Source organism: Daphnia carinata, chromosome 1, assembly GCF_022539665.2.
Source record: "Daphnia carinata strain CSIRO-1 chromosome 1, CSIRO_AGI_Dcar_HiC_V3, whole genome shotgun sequence".
NCBI lineage: Eukaryota > Metazoa > Arthropoda > Branchiopoda > Diplostraca > Daphniidae > Daphnia > Daphnia carinata.
In genome coordinates this window covers 5,745,923-5,772,966 of record NC_081331.1, presented here as the reverse complement: position 1 = coordinate 5,772,966, position 27,044 = coordinate 5,745,923, and the positions used below count along the sequence as shown (strand labels likewise).

General features: G+C 43.0%; 2 protein-coding genes across 5 annotated transcripts; both read right to left on the bottom strand.

Annotated features, from left to right (window-relative positions):
• Positions 1–1,291: 1,291 nt before the first annotated feature.
• On the bottom strand, positions 1,292–14,304 carry LOC130691469 (uncharacterized). Its single transcript, XM_057514424.2, has 10 exons — positions 13,572–14,304; positions 11,300–11,811; positions 10,898–10,997; positions 9,858–9,937; positions 8,537–8,616; positions 8,272–8,458; positions 7,235–7,768; positions 7,092–7,163; positions 6,066–6,237; positions 1,292–5,987 (listed from the first exon to the last, which is right to left on the bottom strand). The coding sequence occupies exons 2-10, from the start codon at positions 11,753–11,755 to the stop codon at positions 1,297–1,299; spliced, it is 6,372 nt and encodes a 2,123-aa protein (XP_057370407.1). The 5' UTR covers positions 11,756–11,811; positions 13,572–14,304; the 3' UTR covers positions 1,292–1,296.
• A 3,677-nt stretch (positions 14,305–17,981) lies between these two features.
• LOC130691446 (poly(A) polymerase type 3-like) lies at positions 17,982–22,931 on the bottom strand. 4 transcript variants are annotated; one of them, XR_009001230.2, is made up of 14 exons: positions 22,793–22,931; positions 22,359–22,659; positions 22,042–22,300; positions 21,876–21,980; positions 21,663–21,813; positions 21,178–21,595; positions 20,937–21,104; positions 20,772–20,872; positions 20,580–20,701; positions 20,342–20,512; positions 20,058–20,192; positions 19,660–19,717; positions 19,401–19,499; positions 19,058–19,107 (listed from the first exon to the last, which is right to left on the bottom strand). XR_009001230.2 is itself a non-coding variant. In XM_057514395.2 (13 exons), exons 2-13 carry the CDS (start codon positions 22,565–22,567, stop codon positions 19,097–19,099), a joined length of 1,908 nt encoding a protein of 635 aa, XP_057370378.1. In that variant the 5' UTR covers positions 22,568–22,659; positions 22,793–22,931; the 3' UTR covers positions 17,982–19,096. The 4 variants fall into 4 exon arrangements, 3 of the variants coding, with proteins under 3 accessions (XP_057370378.1, XP_057370374.1, XP_057370376.1); XM_057514395.2 differs by lacking the exon at positions 19,401–19,499 and having other exon boundaries at positions 17,982–19,107; XM_057514391.2 differs by lacking the exon at positions 19,660–19,717 and having other exon boundaries at positions 17,982–19,107.
• Between the last annotated feature and the right edge of the window lie 4,113 nt (positions 22,932–27,044).

Genomic DNA, 27,044 nt, shown 5'->3' with positions numbered 1-27,044 from the left:
CACCTAGCGTACAGCTACGATATTAAAGTGCATTGTGCAATAATGACTCACGCGTGAGAATCCGGGAATTCAAGCGTGGGGTCCATTTCTCATTACGAAAGCATGCAAAAGTTTGGCACAAGCGGTTGGCTAATAATAAATAGCACTAATCATATTTGATTAAGTTTTATTTTACAGCACAGAAATAAAAGTTTAGAATCCTAAACTTTCCACAGGATAAATATACAAATATGTCACCGAAGAAACATTAGAAATCAAATGGTCACAAAATGAAAATGAATAATGAAAAAAAAAAATTTAGGGGGCTGGGGGGGGGATACAAAATGAACGCCATTTTATATATAAAGACAAGAATAAGACACACAAAGAAATGAAACGTTTTCATCCAAACTTGTCCAAAAAAACACGGGGGTGGGTGATTATGCTACAAGAATAGGAGATTTTTGCCTATATCCACATCGAAATCCCATAATACAAAATGTGTCAAATTTATACTGATCGGCACAAAGACGCATGAAAATATATATATATAATTATGTAAACAACATTGACAGAAAAATGATTGTTTCTTTTCACTTGTAGAGAAATAAGAGCACTGGACCTGGTCCCCCAATGAACGCCGAGGCTCTCACGCACTATTGGTCACGTTTGCAAAACATTTTCATCCGACAAAGTGCAAATTTTGCGAGAAAAACAAATTCGCTCATCTTGAGCAAAGAAAGGTGGATGGGACATGGGGACATTTCAAATCGATAAGTCGGCTTCTTTATATCAACACCAGCTATTTACAAATGGTCAGCAGCAGCTCGAGGAATTAAAAACACTTGTTCTCGTTGCTTATTCATTTAACAAAAACAAAAAATTTTGATGGAGAAAAAAAAAAAATTTCGATTTTTCTGATTTTTCATTTGTCCTTTTTTTCTTTTAGCGGACGTTTGTCACGAACAAAAAAAAACACTTTGAAAGGAGGAGAACCCTGAGAACATGGCTGTATACTTTGTCACCACTTTTAGATCTTTTTCCAATTCATCTTTTGTCTTTTAATATTTTTTTGTTTTCATTTTTTTTTTTTTTCCAGACTTAATAAAAGAACTCAATGGCATTTAAAAATGAATAGCGGGAAGGGGAGAAAGTCTGGGACCGGATTTTACAATTTTCTTCGGTGAGTCACGGAAACCACTGACTGCATAAACAAAAGGATTTGAGCGGAATTTCAAAAAAATGGGTTCTTTTCTTTTTTTTACACTGAGGCAAACGAGCGTTGCCGAACCTCATGGCACAGTTTGAACAAAATATTTAAGGGACAACACTGAACGATGTTTTGCCATTGGACAACGATGATGGATTGGGCGTGTGTTGCGTCACTTTGGAACCCGCGTTATTATGCGGATGTGAAAATGCAGTTGGGGTTATTTTGCGGGAACCAGACGGCGGTTTGCCCAACTCCGTAACGGCATACAGTCCGGAAACTGGATGCTTCCGACTGGGCGAGACGACATAAGAGTTCTTGACTGACTTGGCGAAAGCTGGAAGATTCAAAGCTTTAGCGATTTTGCCATCTTCGGCGATGATGGAACCCGGGCCGGTAGCGATGGCCACCGCTGCCTTCTGCAACTGTTGCAACTTTGCCTCGATGGCACTATTGGAATTCGGGGGAGGGAGTGGTGGTGGAGGAGCGCTGCTCTTTTCTCCGTTGAGGGCAGGATCACCTTGTCCGGCGTTCCAGTTGTTACCGTCGATATGCCACGAGGTCGGTCGGGACTGAGACGCTTGCTGGACCGCAGTGACCGGATTGCGCCGGGGGGTGGTAAGTGCCGGCCTTCGACAAGTGGAAGATTCCGCCTGACTCATGGACAACGATGCAGGATGACGAGGCATCACGTAGGCATGCTGTCCGTTCACCTGTCCGCCCGGTTTGGGAGGCGGTTGGCCCGTCGTTTTACCCTGGGCAGCTTCGATCGGTGTCGGAGGTAGAGGCATACTCTGAATATTAGAAACGGACTGTTGTTGATGCTGTTGCAATTGTTGAGTCTGTTGTTGTTGTTGTTGTTGTTGTTGCTGCAGTTGTTGTTGTTGCTGCTGGATCTGTTGTTGTCCCAAACTCGGTTTCCGTTTGGCCTGATTCAAGAGCGTCGTATCGTTGCATAATGCGGAAATCAAAGGCAGATCCAAATTGCGGCTCTTCTCTCTCAACGTCTTAATGTCCAGCGGAGTCTTTTGTCCAGGCAATCGTCCCCCATCCGATGCGCTACTCGATCCTTCAGGAGCTATAGACGGAGCGCTGGACGAACACGTCGATCCCGGAGTTGAAGGTGTGTCGAGACTTTGCTTGCGATAGGGTGGAGGAGGTGGCAACAGGCCTCTGGCTTCCTGGTGACGGGCAATCGCCGAGCTGAGAGTTGTCACTTCGGGGAGATCGTAAGTCAGAATGTTCTCCTCTGAATGGACCCGAGAGAGGACAGGTGGCGGAGCCATCGGTTTGCATCTGAGAGCCGCTCCGGCGTGCTGGATAGCCGCTCCAATCGGCTCGTAACTGCCCGTCAGACTGTGCGAAGATGAGGCCGAGTAGCAGCCGCTAGCCGAGTACGCAGCGCTAGGGTTAGATGAGTGGCTGCTGGCCAGCGACTGGCATGACAAGTACTTGCTCGGGTAAGGAACATAAGCCATCGGGACTTGGGCCGAATAGTTGGACGAGTAGTTGGACGTCGAATACGAACTGGAATAGTTCCCACTCGACAGACTCTGATTGGACGCATAATGGATGGAAGCCGGTCTGGCTCCAGCTCCTCCTGGGTGATGAGAATTGTACCCATATCCCAAATGCTGGAGAGGCGGGTGGCTGGCCGGAGTCGTTCCGCTCAATACTATCCCGCCCGTGCTGGACACCGGTGGAAGGTGGACATTGGGTGAAGGAGACGAACGATACACGGAGGAGGTGCCGGATTTGGTGGAAGGAGCGCGATAGGGAGGCGGCGGAGGCAGGTAAGCTCCGTCGCCCATCAACATCAGCTGGCCTTGGTCGCTGTAGGTGCTGCTAGCGGCCGAGGAGATGAAAGAAGCGGCTTCTTTCGTGTCCAGGTACTCTTGTTGGCTAAGAGATGGATCCTTGTGCGGATAAATGACGTAGTCGACATCCGAATAGAGTTGTGCCTTGAACTGCTCGATCTGGCTCTGCGTCACCTGGTTCGTGTACACCGTAGCAAAACTCGGCTTGCTACTGTTGACACCACTGCCACCACCGCCATTGCCCGGATATTGCGGAGGGGGCGGAATGCCTAGGTGGTATTGCTCGTACGGTACCGAAGCTCCTCCGGCCACAGTTCCATTCACTTGCTGGACAGTTTGAGTCGTCGCAGTTTGTTGTTGCTGAGCGTTAGTTGGAATGGGATGCTGAGGCCGTCTGGACAGCGTATTGGTAGCGTGGAGGTCCAGGTAATTGTTTTTACCAATCACTGGTGCCACCTGTCCGCCGTTGTTGGAAGCTACTGCAGCTGCCACATCTGCGTCTGTCGTTATGACTCCGTACAAGCTACTGCTTCCGTTCGTCTTGGTATCGTTGAGACTGGCAACATCTTCGGCGTAGACTGCGTGGCTGTTGGACTGCGGTGCTATCCGGTGCGAGTCCGAAACTGCTTCCAGTGATCTGGCGCTGCTGGCCATGCTATTCAAACTGTGCTTCGAGACCAGAGAAGAGACGGACTGCTGGCTCAAATGGAGGCCCAAATTGGCCGTCGTCAAAGGAGCTTGCACTTGACCCTGTAGATGAATCGGGTAAGGCGGAGGAGGTGGAGGTGGTTCGAAAGCGTCCGTCTGCTGACACGACGAATAGCCGGCCGGTGGAGGAACGTACTGACAGCACGTCAATCCTGCCGATGAAGACGAAGGATCCATCGATTGGAACTGCGCCTGGATTTGAGCTGGATGGTAACTCTGTTGCTGTTGTTGTTGCTGCTGCTGTTGGTTGTACAGAGGATGCTGCCGGATATCGTAAGGTGGTGGAGGGATGAGATGTTGAGCCGGAGTGGCGAAACTCGGAGGAGTTGCCGGAGCGGCCGAAGCGGCGTGCGCTTGGAGGATGCTGATTGTAGGCCGGGTGGTAATGAAACGGGCAGCGGCTTCGGCCGCTGCGGCCGCAGAAGCCGCAGCCGAGACGGGCCTGGTCAAACCCATTAATTGAGAACTGGAACAAGAGCTGGCCGAGTAGGTCGTCGAGGCCGCATCGTCCACCATTTTACAACTGATGGCATGTCGCAGGGACAGCTGATTGACGCAGGCCACTGTGACCTGGCCGCCATTTTTGGGCTGCATGGGTTCCATGAAGACGTAACTGCTCGCACCCATGACTGCGTTATTATCCTGCATCCGCGGGCAAAGCGGCGGCAGAGTGACGTAATCACTGTCCGAATCCAGGGTGTTGCTGACGGTACTGCGTCGGGGATAAGTTCCAGTGTTGGGCACGGCGCTGGTGACGGTAAAGTCCAGTTTGGGGCTGGCGCACATGGCAGCTGCGGCGGCTGCCGACGACGTGGAAGCAGACGATGACGTATCACCCGCTGGACCACTTTGAACGGAATAATCCACAGCTGGACCGCAATCGTCCGACGTGGAAGCCACGCTCACTTTAGCGCTACGTAACGATCGCAACGATCCGCCGTTGCTCAATGCCGAAACGGTAGCGGCTAATGGAGTGTTGGCCATTTCGGGAGGAGGAATGAGCGGATGGGGTGGAGCCGAACCCAGCGACGAATCGACGCTGCTGACGTGACTGTGGAAATAGCTCTGGCAGTCGGAGAGCGTCGAGTCCTGCGCCGTGTGATCAACACTGACGCAGAGGCTGCTGCTCTCCGAAGGGCCTTTGGCGTGGTGTAGGTGATGATGATGATGCGGATGGTGGTGGTGATGATGATCGGGAAGATCCTCGTGCCGGTGGCGGTGGTGTTGTTGAGATTGGGAGCCACTACAGCAGACGATTCCCATTCGACAGTCGGTGCAGAGGACGCCGGCTGGGCATTTCTCGCCGTTGGTCGAACCCGTTTCACTGACGTCATCGTCGCAAGAATACCAATACTGGTTTTCCTCCTCCATGCCGGAATTTTGGGCTTGATCGCCCGTCGCTCCGCTATTATTGCTGGATCCAACCATATCCGAACGTCTTTGATTCTCTTCGGCGGACGCTTGGAGCCGCATCGAAGCGATGCCGTCCGTTACGTCGACGCTGTTCAACCTCAGCCAAGAAGACGCCGGACTATCGTTTGCCACCCTGTCGGAAGATGGATTCAGATCGCATCCAGGCCAGCCGTTCGTCGTTGACGAGGAAACGCGAGGTTTGGAACGCGATCTCGAGTGGATGGTGGATGCGCTGTGCTGGGACGAGGAGCTGTGCAGGCTTCCTGTTCGAGACATTTCGCTGGACGTCCGCAGCGTAGTGGTGGCGCTGGATGTCGCAGCCGTCGATGTTGTCGTCTTGTTGCTCGATCGTCCGACTCGGGCTAAACGGGCGCCTAATCCAGCTAAGCGTCGTGGTAAGGTCGTGCTGCTGTTGCTACTTCCACTTTGCTGGCCGGACGTTAAATTTTGAGCTGCAGGTCTCAGTTGCATGGCCGATTCGGACTCGTTGCGACGTTCCAATTCGGCAGGTAAGGAGTCGCACGAATCGCGAAGGTGGGCCAAGGCCAGAGATTCGAGCGACGGGGCTGCAGCGGGCGAGGGTCGAGCTCGTTCGTCCAAGTCCAGTTCGTCTTCGCTTTCATCGACGCTCTGGACCTTGTCTGACACGATGCCCGACGTGGTATTGGATGACGTGCTGCTGATGACGGAGATGCGCTGATCGCCGTGAGCTTGGCTGCCTCCGCCACGGCCTTTGGACAAAGAGCCGTAGCCACGTAAGCTCAGCCTGTCTGGTCTCTCCAGACTACTCCCTCCATCACACCATCCGCCTAGTTCAACGGCCGTCCCTTCGCCCATGGATTCTTGGTAATGCCGATTGGCTAATTCAAAAATCCCAAAAATGGTCATGTTACATCATCATCTTGTTTTTTTGTTTTGTTTTTTTATTGATGATTTACCTTCTTCTTCGAGTTTCCGAAGTTCGGCCAATTTGGGCTGCATGGCCATGCTGAACTGATGCGTCACTCTGCACAGGTAGAGCAAGTGTTTCGACTTGTCGTCGCTACTCGTGTAGTAAGTGAACTTGCGGCTCTCGGGACACCCAACAGCTCGGATTTCAAACTTTTTCCTCTGTAACAAAAGAAAAAAAAAATGTCAAATAAATAATTTAAAAAAAAAAAGGGGGAATTAATATGTTTAGTAGGCGCAGGAGAGAGTTGCACACCTGCACCCATATTTATCCCCCCCCCTTTCTACTTCTCCCCTCGTTCATCGAAAAATTCCCTTAAATCCTGATGATAATAATATGTCCGCTTTTTTTTTTTGGTCCAGCCAACTGAAATCCGACAAGAAAAAAAAAGCCGAAGGGTTATTTTCTCAAAGAGGAGAAAAATTCTTTTCTCCATCTTGGATAGGCTGGACCCACCCATTCCTCCTCCTGTATATCATTAGTATGCAGCACGCGAGGCAGCCCGTTAACGACTTCACCCTTTTTTTTTCAGGTAGAAAATGTTGGAAATACGAAGAAAGAAAAGGGGAGCCGAGGGGGATGAAAAGACGATTTCTCCCTCTCCTCTCACATATCCCCGCTGGCTGGATGCCTTTGTAAAAGGAGAGGTAGCCCTCCTGCTGTTCTTGCTGCTGCTGCTACTTCTTCTCCTTATTATTATTATTTGCCTTCCCAAGGCCACCACGCAAAGAGAGGGGGACTCTTGTGTGTGCTACGTGAGGGAAGCCCGCCAGACCCTTGTGTGGAATGCAATAACAATAACAACAACATCTAACCCTCCTCCTTCTCCCATTATCCTTCCAGCCCCGACTCTTTTTTCCATCTCTCTCTGATTGATCTGCAGGGGGGGGGGAGTAGGTGGTTTTGGCCCTCAAGCGCATCACGGTAGAAACGGTTCAAAGTTCCATCAACGCGTACACAAAAATGTTATTCTTTTGTCATTGCCTTTAAAAAAAAAAAAAAAAAAATGATTTACCTCGAAACAGAGTTTGCCGATGTTGGGCCACTGGAAGGTAGCACGAACCGTTTTCGTGAAGCTGTCCTCCTCCTAAAATTTAAAATTTATAAAAATGTAATTGCGAAAGAAATAGGAATTTTTCAAAAATAAAAATGAAATGCCTCGTAGATGTCGATGCCTCGGCCGCAAATGCCCAGCCAAACAGTTCCGGTATGCGGTTGCTGCTGTTCGTGGAGCTGCTGGACAGTTTGGTTCTCGTTGGTCGAACACGGCTGAGACGTGGTGCGTTCCAATGTCGTTCGTCCATTAGAGGACTCATCGGCGGACATACCAAGAACGGCTTCGATTTTCGAGTCCAACTTGTGAGTTTTGTTGGGTCGATCGAGCGTGGCAGCGGACAAGCGGCTATCGCATCCGGTGCGTTCGGCACTGCTGCGCAATCGGTGGGAATTATTATGACTACTGCCACTGCTAGTATGGGCATGATGTTGCTGCTGTTGCAACTGAAGTTGTTGTTGATCGTCCGATTTCTTGGAACTTCGCAACCGGTAAAGATGCAAACCGTAATGGGTGTGACCGCTGGATGCCTCCTTAATGTAAAGGAGCTGAGCCGAACCGGTCGACAAACAACGGTGATCTCGATGCATGGCAGGCATATTTTGCACCACATAATCCACTCCCACTCGTTCCAGGATCTTTAAGACAAAAAGAAAAATTTTGATGAGATATCTTTTTCTAATTATTTTCGAAAAACTCGTTCGACTGGATAAATCTCAATGAAAATGCATGTACGTTATTCGTCAGTATTCAGACAAGAGCAACGCCCCTCTGTTCTCTAGACTGGAACAAACATCAATCAGTCGAATGAGGAAAAACTCGAGAGAAGTATTTTTTTTTTTTGTAAATATGCAAACTGGAAAACCGAAAATTCCGCTACCAGGTGATTTCTTATAAGCCGAGGCTTATATAAGAAAAGGCTCTAGACCAGCCGCAATTAACTATTCAGAAACCGGTAGTTAACTACCTCCACTACACTGAGCATAAACAGTTGTATTAAGATGCTGAATAATGCAACACACGGCCTAGACGTCCAAAGCCTGTTTTTCTTTCTATGTAAGCGACTTGAATTTTTGATTTTTTTTTTTTTTTTTTCCCCAGCACAAAAAGAAAAAAAAAAAAAAAAAACATTAAATCTTACCCATTGGGGGAAATAGAGTTGCGTGTCAAAGTAAGCGGCCCGATGGCGTTCAGGGTCGTAGTCGCCCAATTCGGCCTGAAGCGCCAGGGCTGCTAGCCGGAAGAAGCTCTCCTCCGTGGCCGGCTGGCCGTGTCGGAGCACATTCTCGCGAAGTTGATAGTAATAATGCTGCCGGGTCACTCGATCCCTGGAAATCAATTTATTTTTTTTTTTTTAATGAATGAATTAATTTTTTTTAAAGAATTAAAATAAAGTTCATTCAAACCTGATGAGTAGGTGGCTGTCGACGTAGAATTTGACGCGGAAATAGAGCACCAAAAGCGGATGGCCGGCATTGTTCAAACCCTGATGAAAAAAAAAATGAATTCACGTTGATGATGTGAAATGTTTAAATCGAGAGTGTAACAAACGAGCGACCCAAATTGAAGCAGAAAAAAAAAAATATGAAATGCGCCCCTCTCTTTTTCACACGAAACTTTCTTAGCCCAAAGGTCTAAAAAGAAAAGAGGCTCAGCTTCATTAAGAACATTTCTATCGTACAAAAACACAAAGTGTGTAAAAAAAAAAAAAAAAAAAAATTTTTGGAATGTCGAAAACAAAACAACAAAAGCACGTTTCTCTTTGTCGTGTGTTGCGTAGGCAAAGTGGAATGCATCCGGTGTGATTTCATCATCAACCCCCTTCAAGCAGCAAAAATCAGCATACCTGATGAATGCAACCTGACGGCATTCCGTTTATTTCCCAGTGGTTTACGCGTTTCTTTTCTCTCTCTCGATTTCTTCACCCAATAACAACAACAACAAAAGCTCGTCTCAAACGAAACGAAATGGGGAGGGGCATAAAAAAAAAAAGTCACACACACACACATTTCCCTAATAGTCACGAAAAAGACGGGCAACAAAAGAGGCAAATACCCGCCCATCCAGCTTTGGAAATGAGGGTTTGGCACTTTTGGCACGAGTTTGTTACGTGTGTTGCCCCATCCCTACGCGGTTATGCTACACACACACAGCCCAAATTTGGAGGCAGAGGAAAAGTTTGTCTTCCCCTTTTTTTTATTTCGTGAATCGCTCGAGGCGTATCACGATTCTAACTTTTCCCTTCATGAACAGCATCTGCATTCCATTTGGCGATCGAAAATGTCTGCGGTTTTGATATGTTTGCCCAAGGGGGGAGGGGAGGAGGCTTCCTACACCGGGTGCATCAAAGTCTCTCTCTCTCTCTTTTTCTTCTCTGTGTACCACCCTGGGCTTCTTTCATGAAAGAGAGAGAGGGGGGGGGGGGGAGACGATAACGAAATGATGAGACAAAAGAGGACCGGTTGCTTTCTCTCTAAAGTTCGCTCGCTACTCGTTTTACACCAACGCCATTGGTCCGTCTTTGTTCCATCATTATCTTCTCTCTTTTTTTTTTTTTTTTCCAGACAAACAACATCAAACGGGAAAAAAGAAAAAAAAATGATGGTGGGCATCTTGTCCCTCCCAAATGAATGCGTCCGTATACGGATCACTCCGTCATCCATTTCCAACACTACGTGCTTCTTCAGCAATATGTTTTTCTTTTAAAAAAGAAATAATAAAACTTACGCTAGCGTGCGACGATTTCCAGCCCTTGGGCGCGTACTTTCCCAGCTTGTTTTCAGGATCCACAAACAGGTATTCACCGTCTGGCAAGCAAAAAGAAGAAAGAAAAAAAAATTTTATTGATAATTGCATGTGACAAGGAAAAAAAAAAAGAAGAAGAAAAACACACAGATGGTATTTGACCCAGGTCTTTTTTTTTCTCTCTCTCTCGGCGACCTTCTGTTCCAAAGGAATGCGTTGGAAAAAAGAAAAGAAAAAAGATGGAGGGGTACGGTTGACATTATTAACATCCATCATGTTGGTGGTCAGATAAGAAAAAGGGAGCTGCCGTGTTACGCTCGATTTAAAGGAGACAGAAGAGAATGATGAAGAACCCCCCCCCCCTCTCTCTCTCTTCTTCTTTTTTATTCTCCCTGCAGCACCACCTGGAACACGGAAAGAGGAGAAGAAGAAAGAAGATGGCCAGAGGATGATATAAAAAGAAAAAGAAAAAAAAAATATGAAGAAACTCATGAACGACCCCGGAGCACCCCAATCGATGGAGCATCATTTGCAAGCTTAAATAGCACACCTATTCCTCCCACCGATCCGTCATGATGACCAGCCGGAAGGAGCTGGCACAACAACAACAACAATCCATTCAAAAAATCCGCCATCTTTTTTTTTTTTACTTCATCCCAATTCGTACCATCGATCATTGATATTTCGAAAGCATCTTGAGGTAAAAAATAGAGGAAGAAATTGTTAAATGACGAAAGCAGAAGGAAAAAAAAATGGCGTCACGTCCATTAAGTGACCGCAAAAGGATCGGAATTTATTATTATTTTTTGCATTCACTATCTGTCGTTTTTTTTTTTTTTTCCTCCTTTCAAAAATCTTAAAATTTTCTTAAGTGGTTCTATTATTTTACAGCAATTTTCCCACCCATCTACCACCCACTAAACGACACACGGTATATAACCTTCGTTAGATACAGTGTTGCCAAGGGCAAGCAAATTATATTTCCTTGTTGGACGATGAAAAAATTGAAAAGAATATCTTACCGATTTGAATAGCTAGGCCAAAGATGTCGGTGCTTTTCATGCCCAGGGAAGACATGTGCCGGGCGACGGCGGCGTAGAGCTCCTTTCCTTTGCTTTTCACCTGTCACACACAGAGCAATGAATGAAAAAAAAAATTGTCTATTAGATGATGGAATTTTGTTGAAGCGAAATCGAAGGTAGAAGATGAATGAACATTCCACAAACGCGGACCGTAAAAGGGCATGATGATGTCCATCACGTCACTTTCGGCGGAGGGGGGTTCATTCAACCAAACAAAACACGGAACGATCCGCATCTGTCAATATCGTGAGAAGGTCGATGGCCTTTCATGCACGACAGCCGCACGTTAAAAAAAAAAAAAAAAACCTTCCGTGTCCTTGACATTTTTTTTTTTGTGTTTACCTCGACATCGAATTGGAGCGTCTCGCCGGTGAGGAGCCGGACAGCGACATAACGTCGGGCCGACGGTAGTAGAGGTCCAATGAGTGAAGGGGCCGATCCGGAGAAGGCGGATGCCGGCCCTCCTGTGGCCGGTGTTGGTGTCGTCGGGTTGACAGACGGATGGCCCACCACGTGAACATTATGATTATCTGAAATGCTATTGTTGCTATTGGCCGAAACGCCACCGCCGCCGCCGGCCGATGAGGAAGAATATGAGGAATGAAGAGTCGATGAACATGGCAGCGATGGATGGTGATTAGCGCCGGTATTGCTATACAAATGCTGTAAGCTACTGCTATTGCCATTAGCTGTTGTTGATGGAACTGTTGTTTGGCTAGCAGAGACAGATGATGTGGCAATCGGCGCTGGAGCGGCTGTTTGGGCGGCGGGACGTAAGAGCACCGGTGGGTGGCGCATCGCGGGTGGGACGACCGACAAGGCTTCAAGGGCCTCGCCCGCCCTTATCTCCCTCCCTGTAATTTCAAAAAAAAAAAGAAAGAAAAACATGCGAGAATGAAACAAAACTGATATGAAATACAAACAACACGTCACCAACATTCCACACGATCCAATGGCTCTAATTTCGCCATAAAAAAAAGAAACACAACAAAAAATTAACGTCTAGACTTTATGCATGCAAAAGATGGTTATCTCTTTGCTATGATAGAGTTTCTCCATGCATCTGGAGGGGAAGAATTTGTTTTTTTTTTGTTTTTTTTTTCTCATCAAAATCTTTTAATTGGACCAGGCGAGAGACCCCCGTATTAAAAGGCGGCCCGGGTATTAGCGAGCTTAAAGAATAATCAGGTAGTCACGAACGCAGCTCTCTCTCTCCACAACATTTGTTGTGTTGGTCTGTGTGTGTGTGTGTGTGTGAAAGGTTTGACACAATTACACGTTGCGGCCGCATTCCAGTCGTAACGGTACAGAACGCAGGCGCCAGCCGCTTATGATGGAACATTCTTTTTTTTTTGGTGTGGCCTTTCATATCAAGGAAAAAAAAAAAATAAATGGCAGGGTAGCAACGGGTTCTTTCTATTGTTTACCTTAAGGACCTGGCCGTCAATGTGTATTCGGTTACGAAACCGCCACTTCCGTCCAAGAAAAGAGACACTACATTTTTGTGTGTTTTTTTTTTTACACAAAGACGTATCACATTTTTTCTAAGGGTTTTCTCATTTTCTCCTTTCGTTTTCCTTATGTTTGATACTTAAGATACGTAGCTAATTGTTTTACGGGGGGAAAAGATGCCTTTGTCGGTTGTTCCTTCTAATTAGATCCATTCGTCAAGAATGTCAGTCCTATTATTGTCCTCGTATCCTCCGGTTCAATGGTTCAAAAAAACCCCAAAAAAGGAGGGGGGTTTAAAAAATTGAACGGAAACTCTTGGCTATTCCCACCATTAAAAACGTGATGATGATTCAACCGGAAGTCCGGTTTGACAATACACGTATGATTATTTGAAAAGTATGGTAGGAATGTGTGTTTTATTCTGGATCGTAATTGTCGATTCACACAACATCTTTTCGAAAAAAAAAAAAGACTGTGCAAGAGGAAGAAAAAAAAAGGACTTTCTGACCAAAGAGACCAAAAAAAGAGAAGGACGCGCGCGGTCTTCCCCCCGCTGGCATTCTTGTGCATGCATAATTCAATGACTTTTTGGAACTCACACACATGCCTTCCGGCCAATTCCGCCACCAAAAAAAGAGCCTCCTCTTCAGATCTTCTTTCTCTTTCTCTCTACTATATAGCCTACTTCATCAGACTTCTATTTCTTTTTTGTTATCGTCAGAAAACCTCTCCCTTCTAGTTTTTTTTTTTTTAAAGATTCACGACAAACAAACAAATGTGTTGAAAAGCATTTTTTTCTTTTTGCTAAACTATACGAGAAAACCGGCAGAGCCATCTGGTGCAGGGCTAATCAGCAGGTGGCAACCGAAGGGTAAAAAGAAAAAAAAAAGCAGCAAAAAAAAAAAAGAAAGAAGCATTGGAGGGGGGTTTTCAACACATTCCATTCGGTTACTCCCATCCTACCAGCCCTCCGGGGGTTATTTCCAAATGGTTTCTTTTTTAGCGAAAAAAAACTCAAGAAAAAAAAATGCCGACACACACACACACACGTAGAATGTGTTTGTACTCGTTGCGCTCTAGAATGTTGAATTCGCACACACAGACAGACACAAATTTGCGTGTCATGGCATCATCTATAATTTAAGTTGTTTTTCTATTTTACCTATCGTGATGGGTAGCGTTACATGGCTCGCCTCGTACTATCCGCATGTTCACTTTGGACGTCCCATCCAGTTGCAAAATCAAATGAAAGGAATTCCAATTGGTGTAACTTCTTAAAAACACTACACACACACAAACACAGATAACCACTTGACACTTTTCTTCTTCTTTTAGAGAAATTCACACAAACGAGAAACAAACCCAAGCGTTTTAATTTCCCGCCTGAAAAAACAAAAACAAAATGTCTTCCTAAAACTCGTGTGTTTGAGAAACAGATTTCGTCTGTTTCGCAGTGTAGATATATAAATATATATCCTGGTAACGGTTTTTTTTTTTTTCACAAAGACTGCAGTTGGCCCCGATTCTATTTCATACTGTCTTGGAATGTCGTTGGGCCGATACTTCTTTTTTTCTTAATCCTTGATATCGCAATTTCGAGAGTAGACAAAGTCAATGTAATCCGTTGGGTAAACTTTGCACGTCTCACACGAATTGGCAGACTCACAGCACACACGTAGCCAACGTCTTTTTGTTTTCCTCTGTATTTGACGAAGATAAAATCATGTATAGCAGCAGCACAAACACAGACGCACACACTACACACGAGTCGTGCTCGCGCGTACACACGGCACGACGCTCGGCTCTAACGGTCGAAGAGACACTGCGAAGGCTATAGGGGCACTACCACCAGTCCACCATGGGCAGCACCTACCTACGGAATAGAAGGCCTGGCTCGCTTACCGCGCTACATTCCGAAGGTGGTGTGGTGGGACGTGTGTGTGTGCGTATAATCTAAACCTGTGCCCTGAAGGTTCGTTTTTTTTTCTCTCTCTCTCTCTCTCTCTCTCTCTTCTTCCAATTCTTGTGGAATGTGCACGCCCTCTGGCTATATTCTTTCTCTGCACGGCAGCCCAGAGCCGCCATCATTTTTCTGACCCGCATGGTCAACGTTTTTTTCCTTCACACACACCTTTGTATTCTTTTCATTTTCAAGTTCGCTGTGGGCTATATACGCAATGATTATCGAAATCTTGTATTTGGAGAAGGGAAAGAAAGGAAAATAATTCAAATCGGTGGTTTTGACACCAAAGACCATTTTGGTTGACACTTGCCGCCATACTGGAAGTCGTTTTTTTGGTATTTTTCTCAAAAAAAAAAAAAAAAAAAAAAAAATAAGAACGAATGGTGTTCTGGAATTGGTTTGAAAGGACGGGGGAATAGTTACCACACAAGAATAACTTGTGTCTGTGATGCAGAAGAAGAAAAAATGTATTTGATCGTATTCTTATTTCTTTTTAGCTGGGGCTAGTCAGGCATGATTATCTTGGTGAACTGCCGGCAGCACACCTGGCGATTGGAGGAAAGGTAAGAAATGGTGGAATGTTGTTGAGGAGAAGAAGGCCAAGAACAGGAGACGAAAGGTGGGGGAGGTGCAAAGATGGCGGACGAAGGATAAAAGAAAAGAGAAACTCGAATAAAAGAAAGAAAATGAAGAAATACCAACCGAACCCCCCCACTACACTAAACCTCCCAACCCACTGCTTTTTTAACTGGGGGATATGTATAGAATGTGCAGAGAGAAAATAAAAACAGGACACAACTTGGTTTTGTTAGTAGTAGTCACCGTAACTTGGTGTATTATCATTTTTCCCAAAAAGAAATAAAAAAAACTAATAATAAAAAATTTGCTTCTTATCGCCATGTTTTTCTAGTCGCAGACGAGGTCGAATTCATGGCATTTCATGACGTCACCGTCAAGTTTAAGGAAAGGGAAAAAAAACACGTTGACAAATCGCCCTAATGGTTTTTCAATGCGTCTTAATGAATTCACCGAGATCTTTTTCTTTTTGTCCTGTGGTTTTTCTGTCTACCATAAATTTTACGAGACAATAAATTCTTTTTAGAAAAAGAAAATCAGTTGATGAGTACTAGGACGTTATTTGTCAAGCCGAGACAAGATCATCGTTGTCCTCGATTGGAAACACATTTTTTTCGTTTGATCCCTCGTTCATTAAGCATTCGAAAAATGTCGGAAGACAAAGTGCAATTAAAAATGATGCGTTTTAGAACGTGGGTTGTGCTAAGCTTTCTTTGTCACGTATTACGAAAAAGATTACGATTGTATGGCGAGATAAGAGTTAGTCCAGACTCGACATTCCATCGTTATCTTTTTATATCAAAGACGACAAGCGTGTGCTGCAGGGGTCACGTTCACGATATTCTTATTATTCTACACTCACTCTATCCTCTATTGAATGTAATAAAAAAAAAGCGTGCGGAATTCGACTTTGGTATCGGGGAAAGAATGTGAGTCGCGACCTTGGCGCGCCTTTCATTTATATTTTTAAACATTTTTCGGGAAAATATAAAAGAAGCTGTGCTCATTGGAATTTTTCATCACACACACATCGTTGCCGATTGTTTCTCCCGGGCAGATGTGTAATACAAAGAAAAAGAAAGAAAAAAAGGCACGTAGAAGGAAAAAAAAAAAAAAAAAGAGAGAAGATGAAATATGTCTGAAAAAGAACGCCCTTGCCGCTTTCAGAACTGTTAAGCTGTGGACCCTGTAGGGCATGACCAACCTGCGTACAGTGTGTCTGATGGTACATTCCTCCTTTTCGTCCTCGCTCACTTTCTTGATAGAAAAAACTTCTTTTCACTACCGAGAAGCTGGTGAAGAACACTGCTCCGGGGGCTTTTGAACCTTTATCATCTCTCCGGATAAGATTAGAAAGAAAAACCTCTATCTTCTTATACGTGTACGTATACATTTATAATTGAAGTCATTATTTCGCTTTGATAATCACACATACATGATGCAGACACATAAAAAGTCGACTTTGAAGCGCCTGGGCATCGATTAAAACTTTTTTCTTGTTTTCTTTCTTCTTCGTTTTTTTTTTTTATTAAAATTGTCGGGCCCGAACCGTGTAATCAACGGTCGTAGCTCAGTCGAATGTAATCAACTTTTTGAAGGCACTGAAACTAGGAGAAAACGGTAATCTATTTTGTGTTTTTTTTCCCCCTGTGTTTCCCCACACCTGAAAGATTTCTTCTATTGTCTTTGTGCCGTGATACGATGGGCAACAGGTGACGTCCCGGTGTGAAGCGCGCGCGCTAGACCGCTACCGGTGCCAAATAAAATAAAAAATTAAAAGAAATAACAAAAAAAAAAAAAAGAAAGAAAATTTCCTTCCCTCTTAAAATTCGATAAATAAATAATCAAAGGTTGTTAGAAATCCAATCACTTTTTTGTTGTTACCGATTGGCTGCCCCTCGTAAAAATAGTGTGACGTCACAGACATTCTTCGTGGTTGAAATACCGCGACAAAAGCAAATAAAAAGGGGACCCGTTTTCGACATTGTGTGTCATCCGATCGGTATTCACTCGGTAATTCAACACGGGAAATAATTAACATTCCTCAATGCCGAGACCATGGGGTACCTGGAACTCACAAAATGTGTAAATGGTTTTTTTTTTGAGGGGTGTTTAGAAAAAAAAAAAAGGATTCGGATGTTGTGCGCGCGGCAGAGACTCCAATTTCCAGCCCATTGATGTAATTGTTGACCCTTTGCGCTGACCTTAATATTCTACTGTGTGTGTATACCCTCCATTTGTTGGAGAATGCCTATTTTTTTGCTAGGAGGAAACGAGGAAGGAGCGTGAAAATGAGCCGCCGCTAGATGAACTGGAACGAATGGCTAAGGAAGTTGGAAGAGAGAACAGTTTCTTTTTCTCTCGTGCAACCATTAATTTTCTTTTTTTCTTTCTTTGCAAGGAAAAACTTCTTTTTCTCTGTCGTTAAAAAAATATATATACGTTACCCAGTATTTTTCTTTTTCCCCTTTGGAAAAAAAAAACGGGAAAAACAATGGACGATATGAACTGATGTAACCATTCGAGGAAATCTTAAACCGATGCTTGCTTCTACGATTCTCAATGTCGTCGTCTGTTAGTTGCAAGTGGTCTCTCTCCTCGTTGGGCGAGTCTTTTTTTTTCCTACAAAAAAAAACGACTCTTTCAATGACGAAGAATGCCTTTTCTTCTCAGATTTTCGGTCATGGTCACGGAATCTTATCGGATGGACACGGCCATCAATCTTGTCACACAGCCGAGTTAGAAATTCCCAATTGGACATCCAACCTTTCCGTACCCACCTCCTTTTCCACAAGGGAAAATAAAAATGTCTTGAGAAATAAAAAATTTACTAAATTATTACGTGCTGCCATCTATGAGAGAAAATGTGTTCTCACCCTATCACGGGAAATTTGTCGTTGAACCGCCACTGCCATCTGTCGGTGGATTTGTCGACTTTGAGTGCTGCCATCTAGGATCTTCGAATATCACAATTATGGGAAACGATAGATTTCGGCCATCTAGCGATAACAAACAAAACAAAACCGATATTATGGGGGGGGGTTTGGGAAGGAAACCAAAATGATCCCGTTTATTTTTATCCGTTTGAACGCCAGTCAAAGTACAAATGACAAAGAAATGATACACACTAGAAAAAAAACGAGAAAAAAAAATTAGAAACTAATTTCTGTTGGTGAACTTTTTTTTAGATTTTTGTTTTTAAGTTAGGAGTAGTAAACATTCGCTTTATAAAAGGGATTGGAAAGAGAAAAATCATGATGCTATCTCGATGTTCGCGATGGAAACGAAAGAAAAAAAAGATGACAGATGAAGCATCATTTTTTTTTCAAGAGAGAGCCAAAGGAAAACAATAAGTGGAACATTAAAGGCCACCCATTGCTTTTTTTCGAATTAAACGAAAACATAATCAGAGCTTGTCGCGAACGCACCATTTACACACGCACTTTCTCATGCGTATAAACAGAGGGGCCAAAAAATTAAGAAAAGGTTTAAGCGGAAGGAGGGAAACACTTCCTCTTCTGGTGACGAAAAAGAAAACGCAAATTTTAGGAGGAAAGTTTCGTTAAATTAATTTTTATGCAACACAAACTGTAATCCTTTTTTTCTCAATTGCCTCTCTCTCGTTGACGTTGGAATGATGAGATGACAGTTTGTTGTTGTTTTTTTTGTTGTTTTTTTGTTGTTTTTTTTTTACCAAAGAGCAACACAACAATAAGAAGTTATTACATACGTACATTTTTTTTACGCAGATGATAACGCGCACGCGGCTGTAAAATTTCTAGGCGAATGCGTTTGTTGCCTGAAATTTCCATGATTTTATGCAGCACACGTTTTTCTTCAATATATGGCATCCCGGTTTTCTAATACCGAACCGTTTTAATTTTGTTTGCAATCTCTCGCAATGTTTTTGTTGTTGTTGCCGTGTGCATAAAAGAAAGATTTGTCTTTCATGATTCAAAGTTTTTTTTTTTCTTTCTTTCTTTTTTAGTTTTTTTTTTTAAATATTTTTTTCAATGCTTTGCAGAGAGATTGGCCTTTTTTTTTTTTTTTTTTTTTTAAATCAAACTCACTTGAGGGTAAATCTGATGGTTGGGTGAGTCGGATGAGGTTCCCGAGGTGAGGGCGTGGTGACGTCCGGCAATTCATCGCTACACAATCGCTGTAAAAGGTGACGGCGAAAAGATAAGATCAATTATCTGAAGACCGAAAACAGGAAGAAAATAGCAAACACAACCATAACCAAAAATAGAAAAGTGAGAAGGCCATCAACCACAACGAATAAGGGAACGGTGTTTTGCACGCCCACACGAAGAATTAGCTCAATTCATTACAACAGAGACAGAAGAACCATGTTTTCCAGTTGGAAATTCTTTTCCCAATTGCTTTTTAATAAGGAGGAAAAAATACCCAGACAGTCATTACGAGGAAAGGTACAAGAAACGTCTGGCATACCATGCGTCTCAATGTTAGGTTAGTCGGTCTTTTAACAGGCACCCCAGGTAAAGCGAAGGTTTCGTCTTCAGTGTTTGCCGCTACCAAGCTCTCAATATCCTACAAGACCAGCAAAGCAACACAAAACAAAACAAAAAAAGATCCATGCAAAACAACACCGTCACCAGGTAAGAAAAATACAAACAAATTCTATCCAAAACCACAAACAAACAATCGTCGACATGCTCATTGTTAATCTATCCGAGCGTTGATTACTTACGTTGAGACGGATTCTCATCCTTCAGTGACGTCTCCAGTTGACTGGCTGCCATCGATGACTGACAATAAGGTTCATACATACACACACGTATCGTCATCAAAGTTATCAAAACAAGAAAAAAAAAACAATACCAAAGCCAAATCAGTTAAAGCTAGCCTAAAACGTTTTTAATTTATTTTTTTAAATTTTATAGCTCTGTAAATCGTCCATTGTTTGTTTTCTTTACGAGTGAAATTGTGAAACTGAATAAAATGAACGTTGTCAGCTAGCTATAAAATGAGAGAATTCGTTTGGTAAAATGAATATCCCTCTACGATGTTTCCATTTAAAACTCAACCCAAAAATAGAAAACATCGCAACAGTTAAAATGCCTATAGTAATAAACCACGATCATTTACCTTATCATTGGCGTCTTCCGACGGTTGCACTTCTTCAACGGGTACGGGAAAGGAGTTTTGGACATCATCGACTGACAGGGAAGAACAGGAATCGTCATTGGAATTAATAACGAATGGACTGCGACATTCATCCCCCTGCATTTGGAAAAAAATAATAATAAAGAATAGAATCAATACATTGAGAATAGACCCGATAGGATCTCAAGGAAGGATCAAGTCGGATGGAACTCCAGAACGCTGGCAGCTGGTGCGGCATCACGACGAAGATGGATGGATGGTCTAACCTCCAAGTTCCTCGTTCCGTCAGTCGATTCTCTTGTTCTGACTTTCTTCATCATGACGGCATCGAGTGCCGCATCCGATGGCCTCTTTCTAGGCTGAGCAAAGGTTCCTGCTGGAGGGGTGCCGCTTCCGTTGGACAAACTGCCAGTCGAAGTAGACAAGGACATTCCTCCCTGCAACATAAAAGTACGAACATAAAGAATCACGAAACAAAATATGGAAGATGATATTTGATTATACCAAACGTTTGGTGCGTAGAAAATTAGGCGGCAAATAAGAACTCAGTTGTTTCCTTCTTACGTGTTTGGCATCTATCCGCCTTCCATCTTTGACAGTTTTGGCTGTTGCCGCTTGACGGTGCACTATTCGACAGGAAAGAAAAAAAGATTCTATCAAATTGAACATAGGGGGTGAAATATATGTGCGCCAAACCTTGGGCGGTGAAAGCTTGAATGTCCTGAGTAAGATCTATGTTGAGGCTTTCCGTCTTTTTAAACACTAAACCGATAAACCACATCGTACTGACAGTTTCTCTGCAATATCATTCAATAAGATTATAAGCTATTTGAAAAGGTAAAAAACGTGTAAAAAACATACGGTTCGGGCTGAACAGGATCAAACTGTTCAGGGTTGATGTGGGCTAACGTGATATGGTCGTTACGTTCCAGTGCTAAAATCAAATGTCGAATTTTGGATTCCACTAGTCCAACCCATTCAAGTTGATCCTCTACACTGGAAGAGCTGGCAATCAAGACGATAAAATGCCTAAAAAAAAGGAGAGAAAAGTCTTAGTTCCACATTGTACAGAGGGAAACCAGGATATGTCGAGTAGGCATACTTGTATTTTACAAAAAAATTGGGTGGCTCGAACAATTTGTCCCATGTAGCCTTTCCAGTCATGATTTCTTCTGTCACATTAAAACCGTGACGAAATTCCTCTTGCATCACAGTACGCGTTGAGCAGGAGACGTTGAAGGTGGAATTCTGCTGAGGATAGGCCGGCGTGATGATAGGCATCAAGTGATACCGATCAGAAACATTGACTCGTGGGTCCCATACGGGATAATTTAGATTGACGTTGTCTGGAGGTTTTAAAAGAACTGGCTGGGGCCATTCCCATTTTGAGAACACTAGGAAAAATTTCTGAACCAAAGTAGCTGCTGCAGCATTCGGATATAGTTGACACGTTCGTGCAACCAACATAGCCCATGAAACTCCTCCTAAGTATCCTAAAACGTTGCTATAAATTCCATGTTCTGAAACGGAAAGAAACATCTTTTAGGTAAATTTAAATCATGAAAATCATAAAAATGACAGTATTACTTTTCGCCCATAATTTGATAGCTCGAAGAGCTAAACGGAAATTGTCAATATTTGGAACAAGCCGTAGAATCTCATCAGTCACACGACACCCGTTTAAACTGCGCACACATTTAGGGTCCAAATTCTTTAACAGCATATCATCTTTCAAATCCTAGAAATAAATATATACAATAAGAAATTTTGGGTGTTCTAGTTATTCTTAACTATATTTACCATGTTATCTGGAATTTCTTTCAAGGCTAATCTGGCAAACAACATATCCAATTCGATCCCATCAAAGTTCATTTTGATGACAGGTACAAACGCTTCTTCAACCGCCTATTTTTCAACAATAAAAAACTCAAGGACACTTTTTGAAAAACATACACAGATAACTTACTCGGAGTTCTGTGACCTCAGGTTGTTTCTTCAACAAATCAACAAATGACGTGAAGTAATCAACTCTGTCAACATGACGAGGAGCAACACAGAGAGCATCAATATCTGCACCTTTATTGTGGACGCCCAAACGGTAAGAACCAAATGTGTAGATTTTTCCTCCAACATGGTCAGCTGCTGATGTAGGCATGTTTTTCTGTACAGACACTTCTTTAATCCATTCTTTGGCCAATTCATTTACCTTCCTTAAAACTTCCATTCTAAATGGAAAAAGTGTTGTATTATGTCAACCAATACATTGTTGAAACAAAAACTTACCTGTGATTGAGCTCCTCATCTGTCTCTGAAACACCATGTGGAGCCAGTGCTTCAGCCAATTCTTTAGTTTTCTGTACATCTAATGGTTTTGGCATTGCCATACTGATAGCTGAAGTCATCCCCAAGTTTCGTGCTTGATTCATGATTTGTTGGGATTGGGCATTCTGCCCCGGAGGTGTAGACCAAAAAGCACTCATTTTTGTTGACATGGAATTTGAAACACTAGGAACTGAGGCAGTAAACCGAAGCTATATCAACAAATTTTTCTCCAGCATTATCGAGTAGCGCCACTGATTAGAGCCTGGTGACAGAAAGTATCACAAGAAAATTGGGTTTCAAATCAATCCAACAAATACTTTTTACGTTTCTTTTAAAACCATTGGGTGCTTCATAAAATAGACACGAACGAATGAAAAGGATACACTTTTATTTACCTCACAGCATTTTTCATAGGGTTTTACCGAACTATAACTAAACCACGCGGACACAACGTGCAATTATAAAATCTGTCCAAGAAACAAAAAATTACGTTCACACCACAAAGTATGGCGTACGACGAGACAATCGGCGTTGCCGCACATTTAAAAGATGCTTGGATTCTAGTAATGGTTTTCTTAAACTACCAATAGATGGCGTTAAATGAAAAAAGGCTCAGAATTGCAAACTGAAAAGCATTTAACAGAAACAGTACTCGTCACACGACTATTTATAATATATGGTTATTCTAATTTAAAAAACGAAAGCTAACATAGAAGTAATAAAATTAAGCGAGAGATTATACAAATGCTATTTAATATTAAGTTACCATTCTACCTCACTGTAGATTTTTAAATACGATGACACACTGTTAAAGTTCATTGAGAGCTCAAATGAGTATCAGACCAATAAGAAAATTACTTTTAAATATACATCCCATTAAGTTGTTATCCAGAAGAAAGCAAGAAGTTAACCTTAAGGTTTTTAAAACCTTTTTGCCAATAAACTGTCTATTATGACATTACAACCACTTCCCCTTTTCATCAGAAACCGTTCTTTACCTAATTTGAAATTGGGACCACTGCTGGTGGCTGAATCAAATTTGCTCATAAGCCCGAAAAAAAAACAAAAAAATATATATCAACACAGTAGTACAGATGTGGCTTCTGTAGTAATGCACCATTGAGAAACCGTTTCATCACAGTTTAATCGGCTGGATCCGAGAAATGAAAACAATAAAACAAAAAACACCCATCAGGAAAGCTGTGTGGCTTAGCCGATAAAGCTGATGTAACAACTCACGAAGCCGCAATGTCCTGCAAGATGTCTTTTGTTGTTGTTTCTTGACATACGTCTCGCTCATCCGGCTGCTTTTTGGGAACACTTGTGAGCGGTTAAAATACCGCCGTCCCTCTGTGTGTGTGTGTGTGTACACATAATGATGCGGAAATGAATATAAGGGATGTGGTGGTAACGTACAATAAACACCCAGGCAGCTGCATGGTGTTTATAGAGTTTGCTCGCTTGAGCCCGTGCTCCTCCTATATATTTTTCTGTTTCCCCATTTCATTTTTTTTTTTTCGGGTGAAACTCGTGCGTGAAGTTTCCTTTTTAAAAATGGCCTGGTGTGTGTGTGTATGTACGCGGCTGAGAGAGGCAGCAGGTGCTGGGCTCACCCCAGCTTTGCCCAGCAGCCACGGAGATACGCTTCCTCGATCCAGCTCCATCATCTCCATATGTAAGAGTGACAACAACCTTGGCAAGTATAAAACGAACAACGTAAAAGACCAATAAGAAAACAAAAAAGCATCAAGAAGGGAACCGATGGTCTGCCTTTAATCGTTCCCATTTATAAAAGAAAACCTGTTACGATGTCAGTCTCTAACAGACTCATATAACGCATGCATAAAATCGAATACAATTGGTGTGTGTGTGTGTGTGTGTCTAGAATACGATTATTCTTGTCTTTTGGCTTGCACGACTTTAATTGAAATCCTCGTTCCACTTCCACGAGAAACAGTGAGCTGCCAGCTGATTGTGGGAGAACAATAGCACGGATGGTTAGTCATTATCTAAGATAAGGCTTTCTTTATCGCTTTGGTGTGACGATGTTAGTTGTCGCACATTCCGAGCTGAAAGTAAAGGAAATGAGAAAAAAAGCACGTGGCGGTAATTGTGAAATGCAGAAAATGATCGAATGAAATAAATTCTGTGTGAATACAATAAAAAAAAAAGGGGGTTGAAAATTCTCGTTTTTATTATGTACATCGGGCGGATGAAGAACGTCCAGGTGTTTGGGGCAGGGCACGCGTGTCTACCTGAAATTTTTCGAAAGGGGTAAAAACGATAGAACCAGGAAAAATGATATAAAAACAGAAGTTGGACCTCTTATTTGCCATTCATTCCGCACATGTCGACCAGCCGCTTTTCATTAGTGCGCTCCGTACACGCATGGCCGCTGAAAAAAAAAAAAAAGTCAGGAGGGGTCTCGCAGTTGGTCTACATTGACGTGCTAGCTGGGCCTTCATTAAAAGCGGAAGTGCACAATTTTTTAAATTCATTTTTACTACCATTATACGTGTACCTGCAATGAAAATTCTTTTTTAAAAGGAACGGTGAAAAAGGTCGATGTATTTCTTTTATCTCCCTCCCCCCCCCCCTCTCTCTCTTTTTGCTATCAGTAGCACAACAAAAGCCTCTTCTACTGCAAACCCACAAGTGACAGGCACATAAAACCTATCCAGGCGGGATTTTTTTTTTTTTGGCTATGTATCTACGATACGGTGAAAGTCGTATCTACATGGTTTTTGATAGTGTTGATGATACTACATGGCCATCATCGATAGGCTTTGCTTACTAAGTTTTAAACCTTTTGCAGCTGTTTAAGCAACACACACACACAAAATTGTATTAAAACTTTATTTTTTCCTCCCCTCTGTCTTTTCTCCCCCCCTTCTCTTTGAGGGGAAGGGGGGAAGGTTAGAGCGACGGGTTCTTCCGCATGGCTGGTCAAGCTGACACGCTAGCGGACATTGTCCGCGTGTGCAGTCCCACTCCCGGTTTGGCATTTATTTATGTACGAACTCAATAAATACTTTTGGGGCTCGGTTGTTGCTTATCTCATCCCTCCTTGTTGTGTATTCCGGTTTTTCCCACGAATTTTCGCCACACGATCACACACCATTCAAAATTGCAATCGGTGTAACGATCAAAAGCCAAGTAAAATAACATTTAAAAAAAAAATGTTTGATTTTGTACGTGGCATCGCCTTTTTTTTTCCCCTTTTTATTTTGTTCGGAACCCAGCCCACATTTTGATGGCAGGCGTCGGTCCGTGAAGAAGAAAATGAAAATAAAAATAAAAATACGGAGGCCCTTAAATGTGATGTTGTTTTTTTTTTTATATATATCCCATTCAGCCATTTAGAGTTTGTTGGGAACTTAAGCCGCCGCCGACGCTCGGCCGTTTTTATACCATCACTCGAAATGATAGACCCATCCCGAAATGTCAGTCCAGTGGGCCGATGTGATGAATCGGCCGCAGGGCCGTCTTGTTTGATCGTTCTCTAGCGCACGCGGGCGCGATTCCTTATGTATATTTCCCAATGCTAATCTTCTTCTTTTCTCTTGACTCTTTTTTTTTTTTTTTTTTCCTCTTGGAAGACGAAAAATAAGCGGACGGGCACATGCAGCTGCACATCCCGACAGTTCGAACCTTTAGAAATATAACAGGAACTTCTTTTTTTTTTTTTCTGCGTTCTTATCTCTCTGTATTATTATTTTTTTTTTTCCCGCGTCTTAAGATTTCCATCTGCCGTTCGGCACGCTGCTGCGTTCGGCATTCTGTTTACCATATCGGCGTCGTGTTCCTCCTTGTTTTATTATTATTATATATATTTTTTTTTCTATCGACGTGTGTTGTATAGCTGTCTATTTTGCATCCAATCAGTCCCAATGTCAACCGATAGACGAACAATTTCCTTCTTATTTCGTCTTCACGATAAACGAATAACAAATTCCTCCCATGACCTCGAAAGGGCTCCGCTTTGGCCCACGTTCAAGAAAGAAAAAGCAAAAAAAAAAAAGGGACAATTTTAAGCGGCAGTTTTATGTATGAATTTAAACGACCTATATAACAGCTCTCACGACTTAAATGAACAGCAGATGAACGATTACATTTTCTAGGGACGTTTTTCAAAAATGAGCGGATGGGAAATGTTTGCTGTCGGAACGCACATCCCACGTTTGTTGTTTTTGAATGAAGCAGAAAGGGCCATGGTGGTGTTTTAAATATCTCGCCCCTCCACTGCTTGCTTGTGTATGTCACAATGCGTTTGCTGCTTGTTGCAATTTGAATTTCATGCTGGAATTTCCACTCATTTGAATATTACCAACGCCAACAGCTGACGCTTTTTGGCTTGATTCCAATTTTTGCAAATATACAGAGAGACAAAAAGACGGGAGAGAACGAAATCAAGGAGCGGCCATTAATTTTTTTTTTTTTTCAAAAATCCCCAGTAACCCGAACGAAATCGATGACGTGAGAAGGGCCCTGGAATGGCGCCACTAACGCGTTTGTTTTGCTTCTTTCCTTACAAAAAAATTTGAGTTTCCAAGATCTGTTTTAGAAAACACACATTTCTTCTGGTCTGCTTTATATAAAATCTGGTTTTGTTGTTGACATTCTTCGATTCAGTCATACAAGACGACA

Coding starts and splice junctions, on each gene's coding strand:
- LOC130691469 (XM_057514424.2), bottom strand. CDS start 11,755: ATGCGCCACCCACCGGTGCTCTTACGTCCCGCCGCCCAAACAGCCGCT. Junction 10,998..11,299: donor CGCTCCAATTCGATGTCGAG/GTAAACACAAAA, acceptor TGTGTGTGACAG/GTGAAAAGCAAAGGAAAGGA. Junction 7,164..7,234: donor GAGGCATCGACATCTACGAG/GCATTTCATTTT, acceptor TTTAAATTTTAG/GAGGAGGACAGCTTCACGAA.
- LOC130691446 (XM_057514391.2), bottom strand. CDS start 22,567: ATGTCAACAAAAATGAGTGCTTTTTGGTCTACACCTCCGGGGCAGAAT. Junction 21,814..21,875: donor AAGAAATTCCAGATAACATG/GTAAATATAGTT, acceptor ATTTATTTCTAG/GATTTGAAAGATGATATGCT. Junction 20,702..20,771: donor TCAAGCTTTCACCGCCCAAG/GTTTGGCGCACA, acceptor CCTGTCGAATAG/TGCACCGTCAAGCGGCAACA.